This window comes from Vanacampus margaritifer, chromosome 5 (genome assembly GCF_051991255.1).
Source record: "Vanacampus margaritifer isolate UIUO_Vmar chromosome 5, RoL_Vmar_1.0, whole genome shotgun sequence".
Taxonomy (NCBI): Eukaryota; Metazoa; Chordata; class Actinopteri; order Syngnathiformes; family Syngnathidae; genus Vanacampus; species Vanacampus margaritifer.
Genome location: NC_135436.1, coordinates 19,364,133 through 19,385,869, shown reverse-complemented (window position 1 = coordinate 19,385,869; position 21,737 = coordinate 19,364,133). Strand labels below are relative to the sequence as shown.

Genomic DNA, 21,737 nt, shown 5'->3' with positions numbered 1-21,737 from the left:
CTTCTAAACTGCCCAACATCACTTTTCACTTAGATACTGTTTAGGACTGAGGAACATGGCAGAACATATTTAGCTGGTATGGTAATAGGCAGTATGCAAGAGTCTCTTGAGCCTTAACCAGCATGACATGGCAGAATGTTTATAAAGCAAAGCCATGTACTGCAGTTGGATCTTAATTACAACTTAGAGCGAGCAGTGTTGCCATTCAGGCTGACTGAGTTGGCATTTCTGCTGGTATGTTGCTTTTCTTTCGTGTCATCACAAAATGCTGTGACATGGTGGAACTTTTCCAGGTTGTCGACGGAGCTTTGGCATCAAAGAGGCATTTGCTCCATCCAATAAAGTGGCTGTGCTTAAATAAGGCACAATAGGAAGAATTGAAAAAGCCTGACACATTCGTGTTTTGCAGTCTGGATTTATATTTGGTGTCAAATACATTAAGCATTCACTTTGCCAATATCTAACCTCCAGACTTCAGCAGTCCAGATAACGCAATGTAATGCTGGACTCCACTCCTATGTTGCAAGGCAGCTGGACTATGTTTCTTCTTTATCAAAGGTTATCATAAAGGTGAAGATAACGCTGTAAACAATAAAAATATAGCAGTGGCCTTTGTGACAAATTTACTAACTTGCACCTTTTTCAAACATTTCTCACTCTCACTCATTCTCGCTCACAGCAAGATTTCACCATATGTTTATTACTGATTCGATTCAACTGATGTGATGAAGTGCATGTTCCGTCCCATATTGGTCAACTAATATTGATTCTTCGTTACTTAGTAATCAGATGGGGCACTAACACAACTATTGAACTATGGGTTTGTCCTAATATTATTGACAAGAGCACTACAAAAAAACACTCTGAGCGACTTAGTGAATTGGAGAGTAGTAAAAAGGAGAACCATGATGCTGCGATCAGCTTTATGGATACTGTTGCTTGTTGTGGGTTTTTTGGCAGTGAGCCATGCGGCACCGACAATTGCCCCGACCATTTCACCAGAAGAAAACGACCTGGCTGAGGTAAAATGCAATCATGCAGACATAAACTACTCAAACTAGTAGCTACTAGAAATAAGCAGATGAAGTGTTTAAGGTTTAAGTACAATGGAACATCTCATTTCGAACACTTGTTAACACTTCTTCCTGAATTTGGTCAGAGGTGGCAAATCCAAGTTCATAAAGTAAAAACCCTGCCACAGTTTGGCTTTAGCTCCAGGTGCTAGCTAGTGTTGAAGAAAATGATCTTTTCCTCCGCGTGTTCGTTTTCTTTCGGGTAGTGAGAATGTTGGTTATCCGAATGCAGGCTGGAGATCGATGAACAGTCACTTCGAAGCTTTTATTTCTACAGAATATTCCGGGCACAAGTGAGTTCCAGACAATGGCTGCAGCCTCTCACAAGTCCGAATATTTCAGAGGACTTACAACATTCTTATACTATCTTGAAGGGCGGTACCACAAAGCCCCCAGACATCATACTAACACAATGACTTCAACCACAGACAAATGGTCTATTGTTGTGGAAATATAGGAGGCCCCCCAGACATGCTGGCACAAGCAGAAATCGCAACAGCACTCACAAAGACACATCCACAGATAAAAGTTCTACTGAGGAAATAAGTAAATTAAAACAGTTATAAATCTGGGCAGAATACCCTCTTCAATAGCAAGCTTCCTAGCTAGCTCCCCCCGGTGCTCATTTACCTATGAAGCTCGCAAGCTAGCACAAGAGGCGAAAGCCAAACTGTGGCAGGGTTTTTACTTTCTGGACCTGGATTTGCCACCTCTGAGTTTGGCCTTTCTCATGTAATATATCTTGCAAAAGCAAATGTCAATAATCAAAAGCCTTAAATGTGTCTTTCTTTGTATTAGAACTATGTCTCTCAATTTTACGATGATGTTGGGACCAGAAACTCCACAGGGAGAAACCTTATTAGGCGCAACTTTAGCGAGCATCTGGAAACCATGCAGGCTTTCTTTGGATTGGAGGTAAAAACCATAGAGGACATATGAAATGGTGAAAAATTGTTGCATAAGGCGGAAAACATTTCATAAATAAGACATTTACCCATCACACGTGCGTATGGGCTAACAGGTGACGGGGCTCTTGAACAAGGAGACGGTGGAAGTCATGAAAGCTCCCAGGTGTGGTGTGTCGGACCTCAGCCGCTATGGGCATTTTGCTGGAAAACCCAAATGGAACAAGAGGCTAATAACTTACAGGTAAAGTTTGATGATAGCTAAAATTCTGACTCAAGATGCTTTTTTTTCGGGATTTCCCAACTATTTCCATGTGATTTGAATAGGATCACTCAGTACACTCCAGATCTGAGCCAGAGACAGGTGGATGAGACCATTGCTCAAGCCTTCCAGCTCTACAGCGACGTCATCCCACTAGACTTCAAACAGATCAACAGCGGCACTGCGGACATCATGATCCTCTTTAAGGGTGGATGTAAGTCCTCATTGAAGAACTACACACATTTACAAGTGTTTTTGTAATCCTCTCGGGTTTTCTCTAGATCACGGGGACTTTTATCCTTTTGATGGAGCGGGTGGAGTCTTGGCTCACGCAAACTCGCCTGGGAGACAGCAGGGAGGGGACACACACTTTGATGATGATGAACAATGGACACTAATGCAAAGAGGTATCGCCGCAGCATATTGAAGCGGACGGCAAAATTCAGTCGTCATGTGTTAAGTTAACTCGGTTTGCCTGACTTGTTGTCCTGGATGAGTTCAGGTGTGAATCTGTTGCTGGTAGCCGCACATGAGTTCGGCCACGCTTTGGGGTTGGACCATTCCAGAGACAGGTCTGCATTGATGTTCCCTACTTACAAGTATGTCAACACACAGGGCTACAGATTGCCAGATGATGACAGGCGAGGGGTTCAAGCGCTTTATGGTGAGCTCAAGTTGATTAAATGTTACTTAATAATTAATGATTCGGTCCAATCACTGATACAGTATTGTTGTTTCTCTGGCCTTATATTTTATATTTAATGATTTTGGTTCAGTACCGGAAAACCTTGTTCTATATGATGTACAGTATGTTTGCATTGCTCTCCATCTCTCAGGTAGTCGCACGCAAGAGCCAACCAAAGCCCCCAAACCAAATCCACCACCTCAACCAGAGCCGGAGGATCCAACAGAAGACCCAGAGGACCCTCTTTCAAACCCTCGTGATGAGCAGTGTAGCAGAGATTTGGTGTTTGATGCCGCCACATCCATCAGGGGAGACTTATACTTCTTCAAAAACGGGTACCTTTCTTTCTTTTTCATCTTTCTTTCTTTTGTTCTTTTTTCTTTTCTTTCTTTCTTTTTTCTTTTCTTTCTTGTTTTTGTCTTTGTTTCTTTCTTCTTGTTTTCTTTTTATTTTTTATTTTTTATTTTTTATTTTTTATTTTTTATTTTTTATTTTTTATTTTTTATTTTTTATTTTTTCTTTTTCGTTTTTTTTCTTTTTTTTCTTTACTTTCTTTCTTTCTTCTTTTTGTCTTTGTTTCTTTCTTCTTTTTTACTTTTTCTTTTTTTCTTCTTTCTTTCTTCTTTTTCTTTTTTTCTTCTTTTTATCGTTTTTCTTTCTTTTTCGCTTTCTTTCTTACTTTTAAAGGGAAAGTCAACCCCACCCAAAATGTCTTAACAATAATATGTCATATGTGAGATCCCTAGTCAAACACTCTGATTAAGATTCCATTTGTGCAATATAAATTATAGCAAAATGGCCATCCTCAGAGATGCATAAAAAACGGCTGGATTATGCTTCATAACTCATGTTCCACAAATGTTTAGACTAGTGTAAGAAAGGTTCAAGGTTGACTTCCACTTTAAATTCTGTTTATAAAAGAGCGGAGTACTTCACCTTTATATTTACACACCTCCCCAGATACTACTGGAGGAAGAGTTCAATGTTCCAAGGAATCCGTTTTACTAAAGTGAGCACCAAATGGTCAGGGATCAACACTGTTGATGCTGCATATGAGGTCCCAAACAAAGATGCACTTTATCTCTTTGAAGGTAAAGGGGATGTATGTGGGGTTACGTCGTATGTGAATCAACATTACATCTACCGCCGCTTTCTCTCCAGGTAATCAGTTTTGGGGCATAAGGGCCTATGCAAAGACACTTCTACCAGGCTATCCAAAGTCGCTGAGCAGCCTGGGCCTGCCCTCAACTGTCAGTAAGGTAGACGGAGCCGTCTATGTGGCAACGACCGGAAAAACGCTGCTTTTTGCGAACAGACAGTATTGGAGGTGAGTGCAAGTTGCTCAACACAATCTTTTGCTGTACAACTCTGGATTTTGATTATTATTATTTTTTTTATACACATGGAAAATATGGGAATGCATTTATCCAGTCCAGTGGTCAAACTTTCATAAGAAATAAAAGTCAGAGTGAAACAATTGATTTCAAGAAGCCTCTATTGTTAAACTTCACACCCCTGAGACATGAGACATGCGACATGGGAGAAACCCAACGAGAGACAGAGAAGTCTCGGCACATTACATACACTGGGCCTAAACCACACAAATACAATAGAAAAGAGTTTCAAATATTTTACTATTAAACAATTTTGTTTCATCAACTCTGTCCAAAACCTTATGAAAATAGATGACCACAAAGTGCTTGTGCTGTTAGGTTGCAACATCTTCATAGTTTTGATGCGAGCGGGTTGGATTATTGTTTAAAAGACATTCTAATACTGTCCCTCTGCTCTCCCGCAGCTATGACGAGGCCAGAAACCAAATGGATTTTGGATACCCACGATCTATTGCAGGAGACTTTCCTGGCATTGGGTCCAAAGTTGATGCAGTTTTTGAGAATTATGGTAAGAAACACAATTTCATGCCTTGTGTTAAATCATGATTAGTATTTTTTGTTTAAAAGTAGTGTGGGCTAAATTTAAGATGCATAAAATGGATTTTTCTCTCTCTTAGGGTACCTTTATTTCTCAGCCGGCCCAAGACAGATGGAATACTACCTGCCATATCGGAGAGTGGAGCGAGTGCTGCTAAACTACGGCTGGCTCAATTGTTACTAAGAGTGATAGCACAGTACATACTTTTCTCTTGTCCTGAGGAAATTGCGCAATAAACAATCAATTTCTTGGTGACTGCTTCTGCTTCTTTATTTTGCAAAAGGGAACAGCAGCACAATAGTGGCGTTACAAGTTCTGAAATCAAGTGTAGCTATATGCAAGATTTTATGAAATCCAACCTTTTCCAATATTCTGTATTTTTAGAATTAGCAACCTGGTGCTGGTTTTAGTTTGAGCCAAGCAAGGAGGAAGCAGATTAAAACATATGTAAGTGACAAGTGACGAAACATTAACATCTCTTTCAACAAATATAGTCTATGTCTGTCTGATACAATACAAAAAAATGTACTGAAAAAATACACCACAACCAATCAATCAACAGATGTCAACATGTTATTTTTATGCCCCAGCTGTAACAAATCCCTGTAATCTGCATTGTCCGCTGCACATGAAGAAGACCACAAAAGGACCACATAAAATGACATATTGCGTAACAATGAATGCGCAAAAACAATGTGTACTTGGGAAACGTGTTTCAAATTGAACCCTTTTGTAATTTTATGTAATTACATTTTAAAAAGAAATACATGGCCAGTGCACAGTGAAGATGGAAAACATAATTTCCTACCGTACATGAAATCACTTCACATACTTGCGGTGGGTGATGGGTTCAGTAGTGAATGAGTCATAAGCAAAGGTCACTGACTGTCAAGGAAGATAATGTAACATATAATACAATATAATATAATTACCTTTTTATTTATGGACATAGCCCTGGTCAAAAAAAAAAAAAAAAAAAACTTATTTTGTTTTCCATGGCAACAGGTGTATACACGTTTATTGTACCTTCTGAATACATCATTGACTAGGTGAAACAACAGTAACCACAGTGACATTGAATGAAACAGATCTGATGAAAATTGCTCTCAACAATTGATGTGTTGTATATGTATTTATTTATTTTGATTCAATGATAATGAGGATGATGATGTAAAGGTAAATGGTTTGACCTTGGATAGTTCTTTTTACGCATTTTAATTGTAAGACTTAATAACGTTTATTGATTTGAATTAATTGACTAATGTAAAGCTTAGTGTTGTTTTCTAAATTGATTCACAACTACCACCTGAAAACAAGTAAATGTAGTTCAAACTGTAACGCTGGAGGCAGCGGTATTGCTTGTCACGTCTGTTAACACAGTTTAATTTAGGAGTAGAAGAAGAGTGGAGGCGGAAACGTCGGGAATTTTCTTGCAACTACAGTAATTCATTAAGTAGAAAAAAGAAGGCGTATGAGCAACACATTACACTGAGTAATGCTATAGTGTTTTCTCAGCTATAGTGAGAGCTGCCACTCCGCTTGCAGACTTTTGTTAGACCAATTTTTCCTGCAAGAGTTTGCTTGTTTAAGTTGCTTCCGGTAGCCTTTAGCTAATCTGCGTGTAAACAATGGACTAAACGCGCTCAGACGTGAACGCACAAACTGTTACTTCAGTTGTTAAAGAGGTAAGACTATTTCTGCCTGTATTTCGTTTAAAATGACGGTTTGTTATTTTCTCCGGTGATGTTCAGCTCAGGCTAATTTTCTGTGTGCTTTTATTGCAGTACTGTACAATGAAACGTGTTTCTTGACTTACTCACAAGATGGAGTCACTTAACACTTTTGAATCAGAGATGGAGGCCGACGGACAGGGCAGTTATTCTCTATTTCCATCTCTGGATAGCATTGCTGGTCTATCTGGGACTGCTGACACAATGGAGAGGTGGGTTGTCATTGTGGCACGACACTCGCACCACTGCTTGTTGATATACACTCGACACCTGTTCTGTAATGGTGTTTTAACAAGGGAGTTGTCTCTAATTGTTGTCTCTAGTTGATGATGTACCGACAATTATCCTAAATGGAACCATTAATTATAGTCATCCCATAACAGTACATCAAACTCAGAAACGCTTCATCATGATCGGTGCATGAGACAGAGTTTTTGATATTTTTTATGGGAAACTTTTTCCTATTGTGTTTATAAATCAGGCCAGACTAAATAATAATGTTGAGTCTGCATTTAAATGTATATATATATTTATAATGTCCCTGTCTGTGAAATAAATAATTGTATAGTCCCAACTGTTTTTACCTTTGGCAGTGAACCACCTAGTGAAATCGCAGAGAAGCCAAACCTCACCTGGCTTGATGCTGCTCAGGTTCCTGCTTTTCCATTTGGACATTTATATTGTTATTAACAGACAAAGGTTAACAATTGTTGCTTATTTCTTTATTTTGCATACTATATGTAGATTGTTTTGGAAGAAGCCGGACATCCCATGCACATAAAGGAGATCAAGCAGAGAATCATCGACCGGGGACTTGTTCAGTCCAAGTATGGCCATTAATACATTTTATTTTACCAGCATGCTCTTTTCTGTGGGTCTGCAACAGTTGCTTTTTCTCATTATTGGTGGATAAGGAGTAGTAAATTGATAAATTGATTTACGATGAAGGTTGTTGTATTTTTTTCACACTTTGCTATGTTGGCAGTGCCAAGTCAAGTCTGGAAGCTGTCATGTATCGTGAGGTAAGCAGGACTTTACACTTATGGCATATTCACCCTTTTATGTTCAGTTGATGCTGCACATTCTTCATTTTGAGTTAATTTAGTATTGCGTCCATCCTTTCACATCATCATAATCATCTGAACTGGGGCAGTTATGAAAGTAGCGCCAACATTGTGTTGGGCTGCACAATAACGTTATTACCGGTAGTAAAGTGAAGGCCCGATGTGGCTCCTCCAGCCTCGATGTGTCTGCCTCAGTTTCACGTTATGTTTCAGACACAAAAAGGCAGCAGGAGATTCAAGAGGATTGAAAACAGAAATGGAGTCTTTGCATTGCTGGTGAGTTGAACGGGGGCAGTAATGCAGTACTGACGCTGTGTTCAATTGTCATAGAATAAGTATGTATAACTTATGTAATTATTTAAATACTTTTAGTCACATTTTTGTGCTCTTGACGATCCCGTCAGTGCTTGTTTGTAGTGGGATTTTGTAAATGTTAAAGTATACTTGCAGCTATGATCCCCAGTCGAAACAATTTTGTGTCACATCCCTTTTGTGTTTGCACATTGCATCAGTTCTTATTTAACCATTTCCATGATAGTTTTTGTTTTTATCTGTCCTTTTGAGAGTGTTACCACCGCAAGAGTCTCCTGGTGTTCATTGTCTTCTCCCTCAGACAGATGCTGAGCGGCAGCAGGCTCTAAAGGCCTTCACCGCTCAGGCCTTCCTGGGCACACCGCAGCACAACACCGCCTCTGTTTCGGGACCCGGGGGTGCCGCCGCTGCCGCCGCATTTCCGCCCCCTGCCATCTCCTCAGACAACAAAACCAAGATGAGGAGAGGTGCGCGGAAAAAAATGAATGAAAAGTACCGGCTGAAATACCTTCGACTACGCAAAGCCGCACGTGCCATGATATTTGTGAGTGTGCAGTCTTCAGGAGAATTGCTTTTCTTATTTGACTTGTACAAAATACAGTGGAACTTCTATGATTGAACACAGTCTGTGTGGTCCATTGAAATAAATCCATCAGCATACAAAAAAACTTTATTGACACGATAGGCAATGAATAATTTTTTTTTATTAACTGTCATATACTGTATATGCTAACCACCGTTCATGGTTTAACCCAGAAAACTTGATAAGCCTGGCGGTCTGACGAACTTGGAAAGAAAAGCAGCCCGGGTGGTGCGGATGCCGAACGTTTGTGACATCCGTCATTTTCTTACAGGAAAACGCTGCTTTGCATGATGAAGTTGCCCATTTAGAAGAGAAGTTTATAAGAGCAAAGGAAGAGCGCCAGTAAGTAAATACATCTATCTATCTATCAAAAATAATTATTTTATTTTGAAATGTTTTATTGTTCAAATGATACTAGTATTTTAGCTATATCTTTATCTTAAAAACCTGTTAACATGGCATCCAAAGTGCAACGTCCAACTTTTCCAAACCTCTCTTCCAAACGTCCAGATTGTTGCTGTTGCACTACCAGTCTCTGTCAGAGGGCGACTTCCTGCCCACTCCCAGCTCGACCACTCACCCCACTGTGCCGCCTCCCACGGCGAGCTCCGTCCCTGTAGGGCCACCCGGCCTGTGCGGGTCGCACATCCTCTCGTCTGCGTCGTCAGCAGTCGATGAGGGGCAGCTTAAAAAACCCAAGAAAGAACGCAAAGAGCGAGGCAGAGAGAACGGGAAGGATGAGCGTGAGTGCTCTGTTTAAACATTATTGTGTCAGAAAGTTGATATGATAAATACTTGTGTGATTCTTAGTTCCGAAGAAAATAACAAAAAAGAGAAAATTGGTTGATGGTTCCCGGAAGTTGGTGCAACCCATCCCGCTTGACTCCTGTGGTCGACCCGTCTTCCCCATCGTGCTCGGAGGCTTAACGTTGTACAGCTTGGGCGAGGTTAGAGAAGTCACGCAAGACACTGCGCTGTCAGCAAAAGCAAACATTTGCCGACTCCTCCCCAGATCATTACGGACAGAATGTTTTTCCATGACGAATGTGCCATCTACCCGGTGGGCTTCTGCAGCACACGGGTCTTTGCAAGCATGAAAAACCCCGAAATGCAGTGCCTCTACACCTGCCAAATTAAAGATGGGGGAAGCGGACCGCAGGTAAACATAAAGCACACAAGCTTGCACTTATAAAACCAAGAATCCTTTGAAATTCAAATGTTCTTTTCTGTCTTGTTTGTTTTGGCGTAGTTTGAGATTGTACCTGAAGACGATCCCCAGAATGCCATCGTGGCCTCTTCTGCCCTGACGTGTCACTCCAACCTGCTCAAAGCCATCGCCTCAGTCAGGTACTAAACTGATCAATCATCAGAACCAACGACAAACAAAAAACAAGCTATATTAGCTCAAGGGCCGCATGGAGGAATATATATTACCAAGTGGGCCGGATCGGCAAAACAATTGCCGCCAATTATATGCAGATTTTTGCTCTTTGTGGGCCAGCCCTAAATTACGGCGCTCAACTGTAATCATATTGTTCCAAAAAGTAACACAAATGCAAATGGGGCGCGGCAACACTTTGCCTGTATGAGTTCCCGACGTGTTAAAGATACCTGTTTTGCATATTTATTAAGATTCACTGATTGTCACACCCACCTAAATGGGGCGAAATTCGCTCTCCGCATTTGACCCATCCCGAGAAAGTGGTGAGCAGCAGCAGCAGCAGCTGCGCTCAGGAATCATATGGTGATCTAACCCCCCCAATTCCAACCCTTAATGCTGAGTGTCAAGCAGGGTGGCAATGAGTCCCATTTTTATAGTCTTACATTGTTCCCAGAATGCATTGTGTGGTGCAGTTAATCCTTGTTATATGTATTTGTGTTACCAGTAATTGAATTTGTGTTGTATGTAACACGTTTACGTTGGTCTATGATTTAAAAAAAAAAAATTTTTTTTAATCAAACCATAACTTTGTTGTATGTAAAATAATGACATCCAGGACGATTCCATGTACAAGTTGCATTGCTCATCTGAGGACTGCTTGTGAAATTACAAATTTTATGTTTTTATTGTGGCCAGTTGATTAATTGGTCCGACATTAAAAAAATGTTTACTTTACAAAATCATCTCGCGGGCCGGCTTAAACCCATGCTTTAGATGCTCTGTGATGTCAAACCTTTTTTCTTTCTTCCTGTAATTTTTTGTTAAGCTCCAAATGGGCGCTGATGGTTCGACTATCTCCTTTTTCCCTCTCAGTTCCAAGGCTGTTGCCCCACTCGTGCCATCAGGTGCAGAATTCTTTGGCTTCTCTCATCCCACCATCCAGAATCTCATCCAGAGTTGTCCCGGAGCGCGGAAGTGTAACAAGTATGCCACATTCTTTTTTTGCTACTAATGTTTTATATTCTCTGACTTATGGTTCGTATCTGGTCAATGACAGCTATCGATGGATACGTTTCGAAGTGTGTCGCCCGGGCGATGGGCAGAATCCTCACAGCCTGTCGGAGGACGACGCCTCCATTAACTTTGAGGCCTATCAGCGACACCGGCGCTTTAGCGACAAGCCCGAGCAAATCTCAGGTTTGGTTGCAAATGCGGATTTTACAACAAAGGGCTTTTCTGATTCGGGATGACACGGTATTCAAAATATCACGGCATTAAAAGTGCCTCGATACCATTGTGGTCTTGTCACTGTATTGTTGTGCTTCAATTGAAGTTTTGGGTCAGCGATATAGAACCGTAGCAGAACTTGAATTTTTGCAATCAAGTAATGGCATCACTATAAGTAGGGTATTTCTAATGCTATAAATACAAAAATATGACAGTAAATACAGTCAAATTAGTGAAAAGACAATTCATAGCAGCAATAATAGGGTAGTTACTCGAATGTGCAGCCATGTTGGAGGTATACAAATGTAAATATTGGATGGACTGAGATAAAAGTGCAGAGTAATGTTATATGGGGAACATAATTAATTTTCTGGGGGTTTATGCTTTTCCCTGACTCAATTCCTCACACTGTAGGAAAAATCTGTTGTGTTTAACATGTATCTTAGTAGAAAATCAAAATGTTCATTACTACATAAGGCTGGCGTCGGACGGAGTCCTTTTATCTCCAAAACTATCACTTTTCAGGTAACCCCCCCAAAAAAAGTTTGAGTTTAACAAAAATACATAAATACCGGGACAACAAAAATAAACATTAACTTAATCTGCGGCTTTATAATTTGTGCACTAATGATACAAGTAAAAAATGGAATTCAGTCGGTACCTCTCATACACTCTAAATATTTCATCATGTTGTCTCTTTTAGCACAGACGCTGCAGTGTTCTAGCGCCTCGCACCTGACCACCACTTCCATGAAGCCGTTGACTTCCTACTTCAGCTCCTGAAGTTTGGGGGGCCAAAAATGCCTCGTGTCATAACAGTTCACAAGAACGACAACAAACAAAACTGCATGGTGAATTTCAATGAAACAATGGTAGAAAATGTCTCATGTCAAAGCAGAATCTGAGTTTTACATCGTGATTGTCCGCTACTGGGGCTAAAAAATGTCTGTTTCTTGTATTTTCAGAAATAGAAGCTAAACATATACTTATTTGTTAAAATTCTGTAAAGGTGATTTGTGTGTTGAAGTGTTCATTTAAATAAAATAAAAAAGTGTCATTATAGAGTTTTGTCATGATAGCAATTATTCATAGTGGTTATTCTAAAAATAACAAATCTTATACAAAAGTATGGTACACCTCAGCAACTAATTTACAAAAAAACTATCTTTCCAGAAAAAATAGTAGTCGTGCCATTAGCTTGATAGCGATTGAAAAAGAATGGGGGCGCAGGTAATGCCGTTTGCGCACCGTAAACGGGGCATGCTTTGAAATCACATGGCCAGTCTTTCCACGCGTATCGCAGAGCTGCGATTGGACTGGTGGGTTTGCAAGCAATGGCTGCTATCTGGATGGTGGCGGGAGCCCACTGGATGATGGGAGCTGTAACCCAGCAGGACTTGGGCCCACATGGGGCTTGTGACTTTGAGCAGCAGATCTTGAGAGGAAACAAATGTTAAATAATTTAACAATTTACATACATTGTTTTGTTGCCAGATGATCTCTAAAATGGGATTGACTGGCTTTAGGCTGCTACAGGTTTTATAAGCACCAAGGTCAGCGCAAGCCTCCCCCGACGTCAATGTTTATTACCTCAAAGATGTCTTTAGATGGCTTGACAGCGACAGCTTGGTCATAGGTGATGTTGACGTACATTGGAGTGGACAGGATTTGTTTCGGGAAAGGTCCAAGGAAGGCCACGTCCTTCTCATTGTAGGCCACCGCTCGCGCTCCAAGTGTCAGTCTGTATGCCACATCCTGCTTGTCGCGAGGGTGGATGCTGCACGCACACACAAACCGTCTCATGTCACATCACCCATGGAGGAGACATTTGTGAGTCCTGATAGAAGTTGGGAGTTAATAAGGAACTTCTTGGGCTGTCAGTGTTTGTTTCTAAATATTTCCTGTGAACCATACTAGACTACAGTACTTTTATAGTACATACAGAGAGTTGTATAGTTCAATTGTGCACGTAGAAGTACAGTGAACATTTATATAGTCGAGTTTTCTTACGTGCCGTACGGTGAGGTCTCATCCGGCAAATCCAAAGCCACAGCCATGAAAGTCCTCTGCAACCGGGAGTTGGGAACAAAGCCTTTGTCAGCCGTCTGGTGCCAGCGGATGTTTGGAAAGCCGTCATCCGTGGAGCCTTTTTTGTTGGTGGACAGCTGCATCAGGGAGAACTCAATTACTGTCTCAAAGGTGCTTGAAAAGATCATGACAAAAGGTGTAGATGGCCAAAGAAATTGCTGACTGGTGAAAGGCTCCTATGTATTTATAAATAATAGGGCTGTAATTATTTATAATTGGTTGTTTATCAATTATTATAATTGTATTATTATTTCAAATTGACAGTGCAAAAAATGCTTGTTTCATGATGGACCACAGAAATCTGAGAATATGTTGTGAGGCTGAAATTCTGAGGATTTGGACAATTTTAAATGTGTTTATTTAACCTTTAATTAGCCAGACAAAACTACGGAGCCCCTCTGGTGCGAGGGTATGATTTTTTTGTTGTTGGTGTTGCTAATCTGTACCCACAGTTTATCAATCTGTACCAACAGTTTACTCGTCTGTAAACACAGTTTACTAATCTATTCCCCCAGTTTACTAATATTTTCCCCCAGTCTACTAATCTGTACCCACAGTTTACTAATCTGTATTCACAGTTACTAATCTGTTTCCACAGTCTACTAATCTGTACCCACAGTCTACTAATCTGTACCCACAGTTTACTAATCTGTATTCACAGTTACTAATCTGTATTCACAGTTACTAATCTGTTTCCACAGTTTACTAATCTGTACCCACAGTTTACTAATCTGTATTCACAGTTACTAATCTGTATTCACAGTTACTAATCTGTATTGACAGTTACTAATCTATATTCACAGTTACTAATCTGTTTCCATAGTTTACTAATCTGTTTCCACAGTTTACTAATCTGCTCCCACAGTTTACTAATCTGTACCCAGTTTACTAATCTCAGTTTAGTAATCTGTACCCACAGTTTAGTAATCTGTACCCACAGTTTAGTCATCTGTACCTACAGCTCAGCACGTCAATAAGAAATGAAAAACACACGAAGAAGAAATTGTATCGCAAAACATATTAAGAACAAATTCTTATTTACAACTGTGGTTTGACGAGAGGCAACATCTCTTTAGGGAAAGGGGAAAATGGGGATAGAACAATAAAACAGCAATAATACAAACAAAAACAAGCAAATACACTATTTTAAAAAAACAATAGCACAACCATAAAACATTGAACGAAGTATCTAAACGATTTATAGATGATCAAAAAGAATTATCAATTTGATCATTGATCGGTGCTCGATTAATCCTTGCACTTATAAAAAAGTAATAATAATGCATTGCTCATAAAAATACCTGAACAAATCCAAAGGGAAAGTCCATAGCTGTCTGCCCACCTGAGCCCATGTGAAATGCCGTCCTCCAATCATCAATCATGGCAGGGAAAGAACAGTTGTACTTGTCTTGATGATAATTAGTATTTCTTTCACCTCAAAAAACAAATAGTGAGACATCTCTATAAATACACTGAGCGTGTCTATGTAAATAGCCTGAAAAAAAAAAGGTAAATTGCCTGAATATGTTCTGACTGTGCACGTTACCTTGGTACCAGAGGGCTCCTTTGAGTGTCATGTTGAGCAGTGGGTGGATCATTGCATTCCACAGGGCAGAGTTGTCATTTTGGGAACTGAGGACAAAGATTTTTAGACCCCTTTAGACCCGTGGTCTCCAACCAGTTTCCGGTCCTCCAGACATCTCGCCACTTACTTCTTATTCTGGTCCAGTCCACATTGCTTAAGTGCTCTTGAAGATGACCAGGCTTCGACGGGCGTGCCCCCCCAACAGGACTCCACCAGTCCTATCGGGTGATTCAGGTTCTTGTACATGTAACGTCCGAAGAGCCAACACACCGCAGAGAACTCTGACAGACTACCTGGAAATACGTCACCTTCTCAAAACCAGTTTTTTTTTTTCTCCATAATGTGGACACAAAAGAACACTTGCTTACTTGCTTTAGGCACAGACCATGGAAGCGTCACTCCAATCAGATCAGTCAGCTCGGTGTCACTCGTCTTCAAGGCAACCATAAAAGGCCTCACGTGAGGATACTTGGACGCGAGAGCGAGTTCCTCAGATGCATTGAAAATCTAATAGGGATAAAAAAATAAAAAGATTTTGGTTTAATCAACAATACATTTTCTAAATCTGTTATCCAGACAGTCAGATCTGAATTTTACTGACCTGAGATGTTTTAAAGTACATGTTGCTCTGGCCACTACAAATCCAAACGTCGCCGAACAGCACATCTGTGAGAGTGGCCGAACTGTTCTGAAGCACTGCGGTCAAGTTGTAGGGACCACCAGCCTCTACGGGGTCCAGGGTGACTCGCCATATGCCTAATGGACCGTAAACGCTTAAACCTCAATCATTGCATGTGATGTATTCCAGACCCACCTAGTATGGATGATGGGGTAACAAATAGCATCTAAGTGGTAGTGTAAGAATTTAAGTGACAGATTTTAACAACTAGTAAAAAATGTTAATCTGGAGCCCTGTAACTGCAGTTTACAGAGTCAGAAATTGTGAAATTCTCGTTCGTTTGTGTCTGTATGATGGGATTATACTGCCCCCGGTCGCCAAGGAAGGAGGCGCAAAAAAAATTAAAAAAGTACGCAGAGAGTCTACTTTACTTTGTTGTCACCATTAGTTTCAAGTAACTTGCACACTCACGATCAGGTCAATCAAATTTGACCTCTTTTTATTTATTTATTTATTTTAAATCACAGCCTTATGGATGCTTGTATAAAACCTCCCGCTGAACAGCAACAGGCTACATTCACCTTTCTCCACAGTGACTGGTGAGCTGTTGTATTTCATCGGTCCTGACAGGTAGACTGTGACCTGGGCACCCTCAGGGCTGCCATAACCCCACACAACCGCTCTCTCCGGAGACATCTGCAGCACCATGTGGTTGCCATAGTAGGAGGCAAAGCCAAAACCCTTTTCTGGACACACAGGCACATGGGTTCTCTTGAGAAAAAAAAGCTTTACATGTTAATATTATACAACCTTTGCACGCAGGATGTATTAAAAAATGACTCAACATAAGAATGTAAAGAGGAATTACTCAAGTACAGTACAGTGGTCTGATAATCGTGTAAAAAGAGTATTTTATATTAGATCTAATATAACATAAAGACAATAGTAGTGAACAGAATGTAAATGTCGCATCAGGACGTTATCGACTAAAATAATTTACCGTTGTTGTATAAACAATCAGTATTTCAGTCCGTCCGTCCGTCTTCTTCCGCTTATCCGGGGTCGGGTTGCGGGGGCAGCAGCTTTAGCAGGGAAGCCCAGACTTCCCTCTCCCCAGCCACTTCAGCCAGCTCATCCGACGGGACCCCAAGGCGTTCCCAGGACAGCCGAGAGACATAGTCTTTCCAGCGTGTCCTGGGTCGTCCCCGGGGCCTCCTGCCGGTAGGACATGCCCGGAACACCTCCCAGGGAGGCGTCCAGGAGGCATCCGAACCAGATGCCCGAGCCACCTCAACTGGTTCCTCTCAACGTGGAGGAGCAGCGACTCGACGCTGAGTCCCTCTCGGATGACCGAGCTTCTATCCTATCTACCCTATTTCTAAAGGGAGAGCCCGGCTACCCTGCGGAGGAAACTCATTTTGGCCGCTTGTATCCGGGATCTTGTTCTTTCGGTCACGACCCACAGCTCGTGACCATAGGTGAGGGCAGGAACGTAGATCGACCGGTAAATCGAGAGCTTTGCCTTTTGGCTCAGCTCCTTCTTCACCACAACGGACCGATACAGCGTCCGCATCACTGCAGACGCTGCACCGATCCGCCTGTCGATCTCCCGCTCTAACCTACCCTCACTCGTGAACAAGACCCCAAGATACTTGAACTCCTCCACTTGGGGCAGGACCTCCTCCTCGACCCGGAGAGGGCACTCCACCCTTTTCCGACTGAGGACCATGGTCTCGGATTTGGAGGTGCTGATCCTCATCCCAACCGCTTCACACTCGGCTGCGAACCGCTCCAGTGAGAGCTGGAGGTCACGGCTTGAAGAAGCCAACAGCACCACATCATCTGCAAAAAGCAGAGATGCAATGCTGAGGCCACCAAACCGGACCCCCTCAACGCCTCGGCTACGCCTAGAAATTCTGTCCATAAAAGTTATGAACAGAATCGGTGACAAAGGGCAACCTTGGCGGAGTCCAACCCTCACAGGAAACAAATTCGACTTACTGCCGGCAATGCGGACCAGACTCTTGACATCGGTCGTACAGGGACCGAATAGCCCGTATCAGGGGGCTCGGTAACCCATACTCCCGAAGCACCCCCCACAGAACTCCCCGAGGGACACGGTCAAACGCCTTCTCCAAGTCCACAAAGCACATGTGGACTGGTTGGGCGAATTCCCACGCACCCTCGAGGACCCTGCTGAGGGTGTAGAGCTGGTCCACTATTCCACGATCGGGACGAAAACCACACTGCTCCTCCTGGATCCGAGATTCGACCTCCCGACGGACCCTCCTCTCCAGCACCCATGAATAGACCTTACCTGGGAGGCTGAGGAGTGTGATCCCTCTAAAGTTGGAACACACCCTCCGGTCCCCCTTCTTAAAAAGGGGAACCACCACCCCGGTCTGCCAATCCACGCGATGCTGCAGAGACGTGTCAACCACGACAGCCCCACAACATCCAGAGCCTTTAGGAACTCCGGGCGGATCTCATCCACCCCCGAGGCCCTGCCACCGAGAAGCTTTCCAACCACCTCGGCGACTTCGACCCCAGAGATAGGGGAGCCAACCTCAGAGTCCCCAGACCCTGCTTCCTCAAAGGAAGGCGTGTTGGTGGAATTGAGGAGGTCTTCGAAGTACTCTCCCCACCGGTTCACGACGTCCCAAGTCGAGGTCAACAGCACCCCGTCTCCACTATACACAGTGTTAACGGTGCACTGCTTTCCTCTCCTGAGACGCCGGATGGTGGACCACAATTTCCTCGAAGCCGTCCGGAAGTCGTTTTCCATGGCCTCACCGAACTCCTCTCATGTCCGGCATCTTACCCCGCCATCGGAGCCAACACACCACCAGGTGGTGATCAGTTGACAGCTCCGCCCCTCTCTTAACCCGAGTGTCCAACACATACGGCCGCAAGTCCGATGACACGACTACAAAGTCGATCATCGAACTACGGCCTAGGGTGTCCTGGTGCCAGGTGCACATACTGTATGGACACTCTTGTGCTTGAACATGGTGTTCGTTATGGACAGTCCGTGGCGAGCACAGAAGTCCAATAACAAAACACCACTCGGGTTTTGATCGGGGGGGCCATTCCTCCCAATCACGCCCCTCCGGGTCTCACTGTCATTACCCACGTGAGGGTTGAAGTCCCCCAGTAGAACGAGGGAGTCCCCAGGGGGTGTGCTCTCCAGCACACCCTCCAAGGACTCCAGAAAGGGTGGGTACTCTGAGCTGCTGTTCGGTGCATAAGCACAAACAACAGTCATGACCCGTCCCCCAACCCGAAGGCGGAGGGAGGCTACCCTCTCATTCACCTGGGTAAACCCCAACGTACAGGCGGCTAGCTGGGGGGCAATGAGTATGCCCACACCTGCTCTGCGCCTCTCACCGTGGGCAACTCCAGAGTGTAAGAGGGTCCAGCCCGTCTCGAGAGGATTGGTACCAGAACCCAAGCCGTGTGTGGAGGTGAGTCCGACTATATCTAGTCGGAACTTCTCAGCCTCGCACACCAGCTCGAGCTCCTTCCCTGTCAGAGAGGTGACATTCCATGTCCCCAGAGCTAGCTTCAGTAGCCGGGGGTCAGACCGCCAAGGCCCCCGCCTTTGGCTGCCACCCAACTCACTGCGCACCCGACCCCTTTGGCCCCTTCCACCGGTGGTGAGCCCATGGGAAGGGGGACCCACGTTGCCTTTTCGGGCTGTGCCCGGCCGGTCCCCATGGGTATAGGCCCGGCCACCAGACGCTCGCCTTCGAGCCCCACCTCCAGGCCTAGCTCCAGAGTATTTCAGTTTCTATTCTATTTCAGTTTCACTGCCATTGACGGCTATAAACGTTAAAAATTCATTTAAATTATTTCTATTAGTTTAACTTTTTCCCCACTTTTGTTAACAAGAAAAAGCTAGACTTTTTTTTTAAAATCTTTTATTTATTTTTATTTTTTTAAGAAAAAAGTGTTAAAAAATTAGGGGCGTCAGGCGATTAAATTAGTAAAAATTAGGGGCGTCTTTCTTTGTAATTGTAATTAATCGTATGATTTCAATAGTTAACTCACGATTAATCACAAATTTTAGATCTGTTCTAAATGTACAATACTTTTATTCTAGGTTTTCATACTCTTGTTAACAAAAGTGAAAGAAAAAAAGTTAAACTAATAGAAATAGTTCAAATGAATTTTTCTATAGCCGTCAATAGCAGTGAATGAGTTAAAATTATAATTATGTCAAATTGCAGCTTTAGAGATGTAACGATAATGGTAACATTGCAACATCAAAATTATCATAATATCATTGTCACGTTACAATCTTAAAAGCAGCACATCTTGGTAAAAAACACACACACAAAAAAAAAGTACTTTTTGCCCGCCTCAGCCAAGCAACGCATTGTGAACACCTCACAAAATTGACAAATTATTCTATGTTTTTATTAGTGTTACTACAGTATATAAATATGTGGTATGGTCCTATCGACCAAATTCTATCCATTGACTATGATCGCTTGCTTTACCCAAACCTCTCAGAGCAGCATCAGCACCAAGGCAGCTTTAAAATGCGCGGTCGATGATTGGTGGAATCTCTTCTAATCTATTTCCTGACTCTGCTACGCCGCATTATTTGCACTTGAGTGATCATGATTATGCATCTATCCAGCCATCCATTAGCTATATTGCTTCCCCTCATTGGGGTTGTGGTGAGTGAGCTGGAGTCAATCTCATGTGACTGGGTGGAAGGCAAGATGCACTCTGGACTGAGAGTCTGAGCACATAAAAACATACCACCGCTCAAACAGACATTCTCACCGACAGTGGATTTGGATATAAAAAACACACACGCCCTGTTCGAATGCCAGGTTGTTATACTATGAGCAATGAGACTAGGATAAAAATCATTACAAAATTAGCCTCCATAAACATAACCTATAACCGGCATGACCCAATTGTTTTTTTTAATTAAAAAAAATATATATTTTCAAGTAAAAACAACTGAAAAAATGTGGTTGGTTGCACAACTATACTCACTTTTGTTTATATGGGTCATTTGCTGTACAAACGTTCAAACTCCTGTTAAATAGGTGTGAGTACTGTTCTTCTCTTTGATGCCATAACAAGGTGCAATAGACCTGCATAGTCACAGGTTGCCTTTCATACAACATAATAAGCCTTGTTAGGACTTTTGAGTTCAAGTATGTTGTACACTAAGTTGAAATCGGAATGATTGGTTTCCTCACGTTCAAATGTTTATTTGGTTCAATTTCTATGTGAATATCCTTCATGGTAACTTATACAAAAAGTATATAATATTTTAAAAAAAATGTCATGCTCCCTTTTAGAAGTGATAGTTGAGAACACCTGCCATATGTCACGTCATAGGTGCGTGTTGGATATTAAAGATTTACCGAAAATGTAGTGCGCTAAATGCAGATGGCATTAGGCACCATGACAACAACCATGCACGAACCCACAAACTGAGTGCGAATGCAGCCGTAAAGTAACGTTGGCGCACTACGAGATGAATTTTAGCCCCCAAAATCTAGTTCGTAAAGCTCATTTTACTTCAACTACTATGTTTGTTTTACTCACCGTAGTGCAGCAAGGAAGCAAAAACTAGAAGAATCAACACACAAGCAAGTAAAACCGACGTGATAAGTAGGTAACTCCACAACACAATTGCGAGTTTAGGAAAATATTTTGCCATCCTTTCACAGTTCTAAATTCAACTGGTGGTCTGTGACATGCACGAACAATGACAGAGACCGAGTGCGGGTGTGTACTTCCTGTTCTCCTTATTTTACATGCATACACCTACCAGTACCTCCTCCAACACCGGATCCGTTTGCACAGACTGAGCGATCAGAGCATATCATATAAAAAGTTAAGATATACTGTACTTATGATTTCACCAAATACACTTTCATAATGTTGTACATACAGAGTGTATTCACAATGTTGAATATTATTCATTTCTGCGTTTGTGTTTGTTTAATGCGAGTGAGTTTGTGCGCACGCTCCAGGAGATGGGCGTGATGACGTCACAATGCGTGCGTGACCCTGGTATTTGTGTTTCTGTCACTGAGGACAAACTCATTGAATGTTTTTATTTATTTATTAGTGTTACTTTTACATTTTAAAGGAATAATACAACAATACAAACGTGGTCTGAATGAACAATAGCAACAATATAATAATTATTTTGATTTCAAAATGTAATGAAATGTAGTTTGACTACTATAACAATTTGCCTGGTTTGTGTGCTAGTCACAGGCAACAGCAATACAATACAACGTTTTGTTTTAAGTA

At 42.1% G+C, this 21,737-nt stretch overlaps 2 protein-coding genes across 2 annotated transcripts; one reads left to right on the top strand and one right to left on the bottom strand.

Moving 5' to 3' along the window:
- Positions 1-830: 830 nt before the first annotated feature.
- LOC144052333 (uncharacterized) lies at positions 831-12,216 on the top strand. Its single transcript, XM_077566285.1, has 25 exons — positions 831-1,022; positions 1,872-1,988; positions 2,095-2,222; positions 2,306-2,454; positions 2,522-2,647; positions 2,743-2,904; positions 3,077-3,260; positions 3,886-4,016; positions 4,087-4,252; positions 4,724-4,827; positions 4,937-5,032; positions 6,505-6,542; positions 6,681-6,799; positions 7,181-7,238; positions 7,332-7,414; positions 7,573-7,609; positions 8,265-8,507; positions 8,818-8,888; positions 9,057-9,289; positions 9,357-9,493; positions 9,559-9,705; positions 9,796-9,893; positions 10,801-10,911; positions 10,985-11,124; positions 11,858-12,216. Exons 1-25 carry the CDS (start codon positions 906-908, stop codon positions 11,935-11,937), a joined length of 3,075 nt encoding a protein of 1,024 aa, XP_077422411.1. The 5' UTR covers positions 831-905; the 3' UTR covers positions 11,938-12,216.
- siae (sialic acid acetylesterase) lies at positions 12,000-21,213 on the bottom strand. Its single transcript, XM_077565729.1, has 10 exons — positions 21,021-21,213; positions 16,028-16,192; positions 15,429-15,583; positions 15,196-15,334; positions 14,955-15,120; positions 14,789-14,874; positions 14,544-14,677; positions 13,165-13,319; positions 12,745-12,931; positions 12,000-12,589 (listed from the first exon to the last, which is right to left on the bottom strand). The coding sequence occupies exons 1-10, from the start codon at positions 21,133-21,135 to the stop codon at positions 12,305-12,307; spliced, it is 1,587 nt and encodes a 528-aa protein (XP_077421855.1). The 5' UTR covers positions 21,136-21,213; the 3' UTR covers positions 12,000-12,304.
- Between the last annotated feature and the right edge of the window lie 524 nt (positions 21,214-21,737).

Bases quoted from the DNA above. Each gene is read 5' to 3' on its own strand.
- LOC144052333 (XM_077566285.1), top strand. From the start codon at position 906: ATGATGCTGCGATCAGCTTTATGGATACTGTTGCTTGTTGTGGGTTTT. The intron at 9,894-10,800 runs GTACTAAACTGA...TTTCCCTCTCAG, and splicing joins AAAGCCATCGCCTCAGTCAG to TTCCAAGGCTGTTGCCCCAC. The intron at 11,125-11,857 runs GTTTGGTTGCAA...TGTCTCTTTTAG, and splicing joins CAAGCCCGAGCAAATCTCAG to CACAGACGCTGCAGTGTTCT.
- siae (XM_077565729.1), bottom strand. From the start codon at position 21,135: ATGGCAAAATATTTTCCTAAACTCGCAATTGTGTTGTGGAGTTACCTA. The intron at 15,584-16,027 runs GTGAATGTAGCC...ACGGTCCATTAG, and splicing joins ACCAGTCACTGTGGAGAAAG to GCATATGGCGAGTCACCCTG. The intron at 15,121-15,195 runs GTAAGCAAGTGT...ACGTATTTCCAG, and splicing joins ATGGTCTGTGCCTAAAGCAA to GTAGTCTGTCAGAGTTCTCT.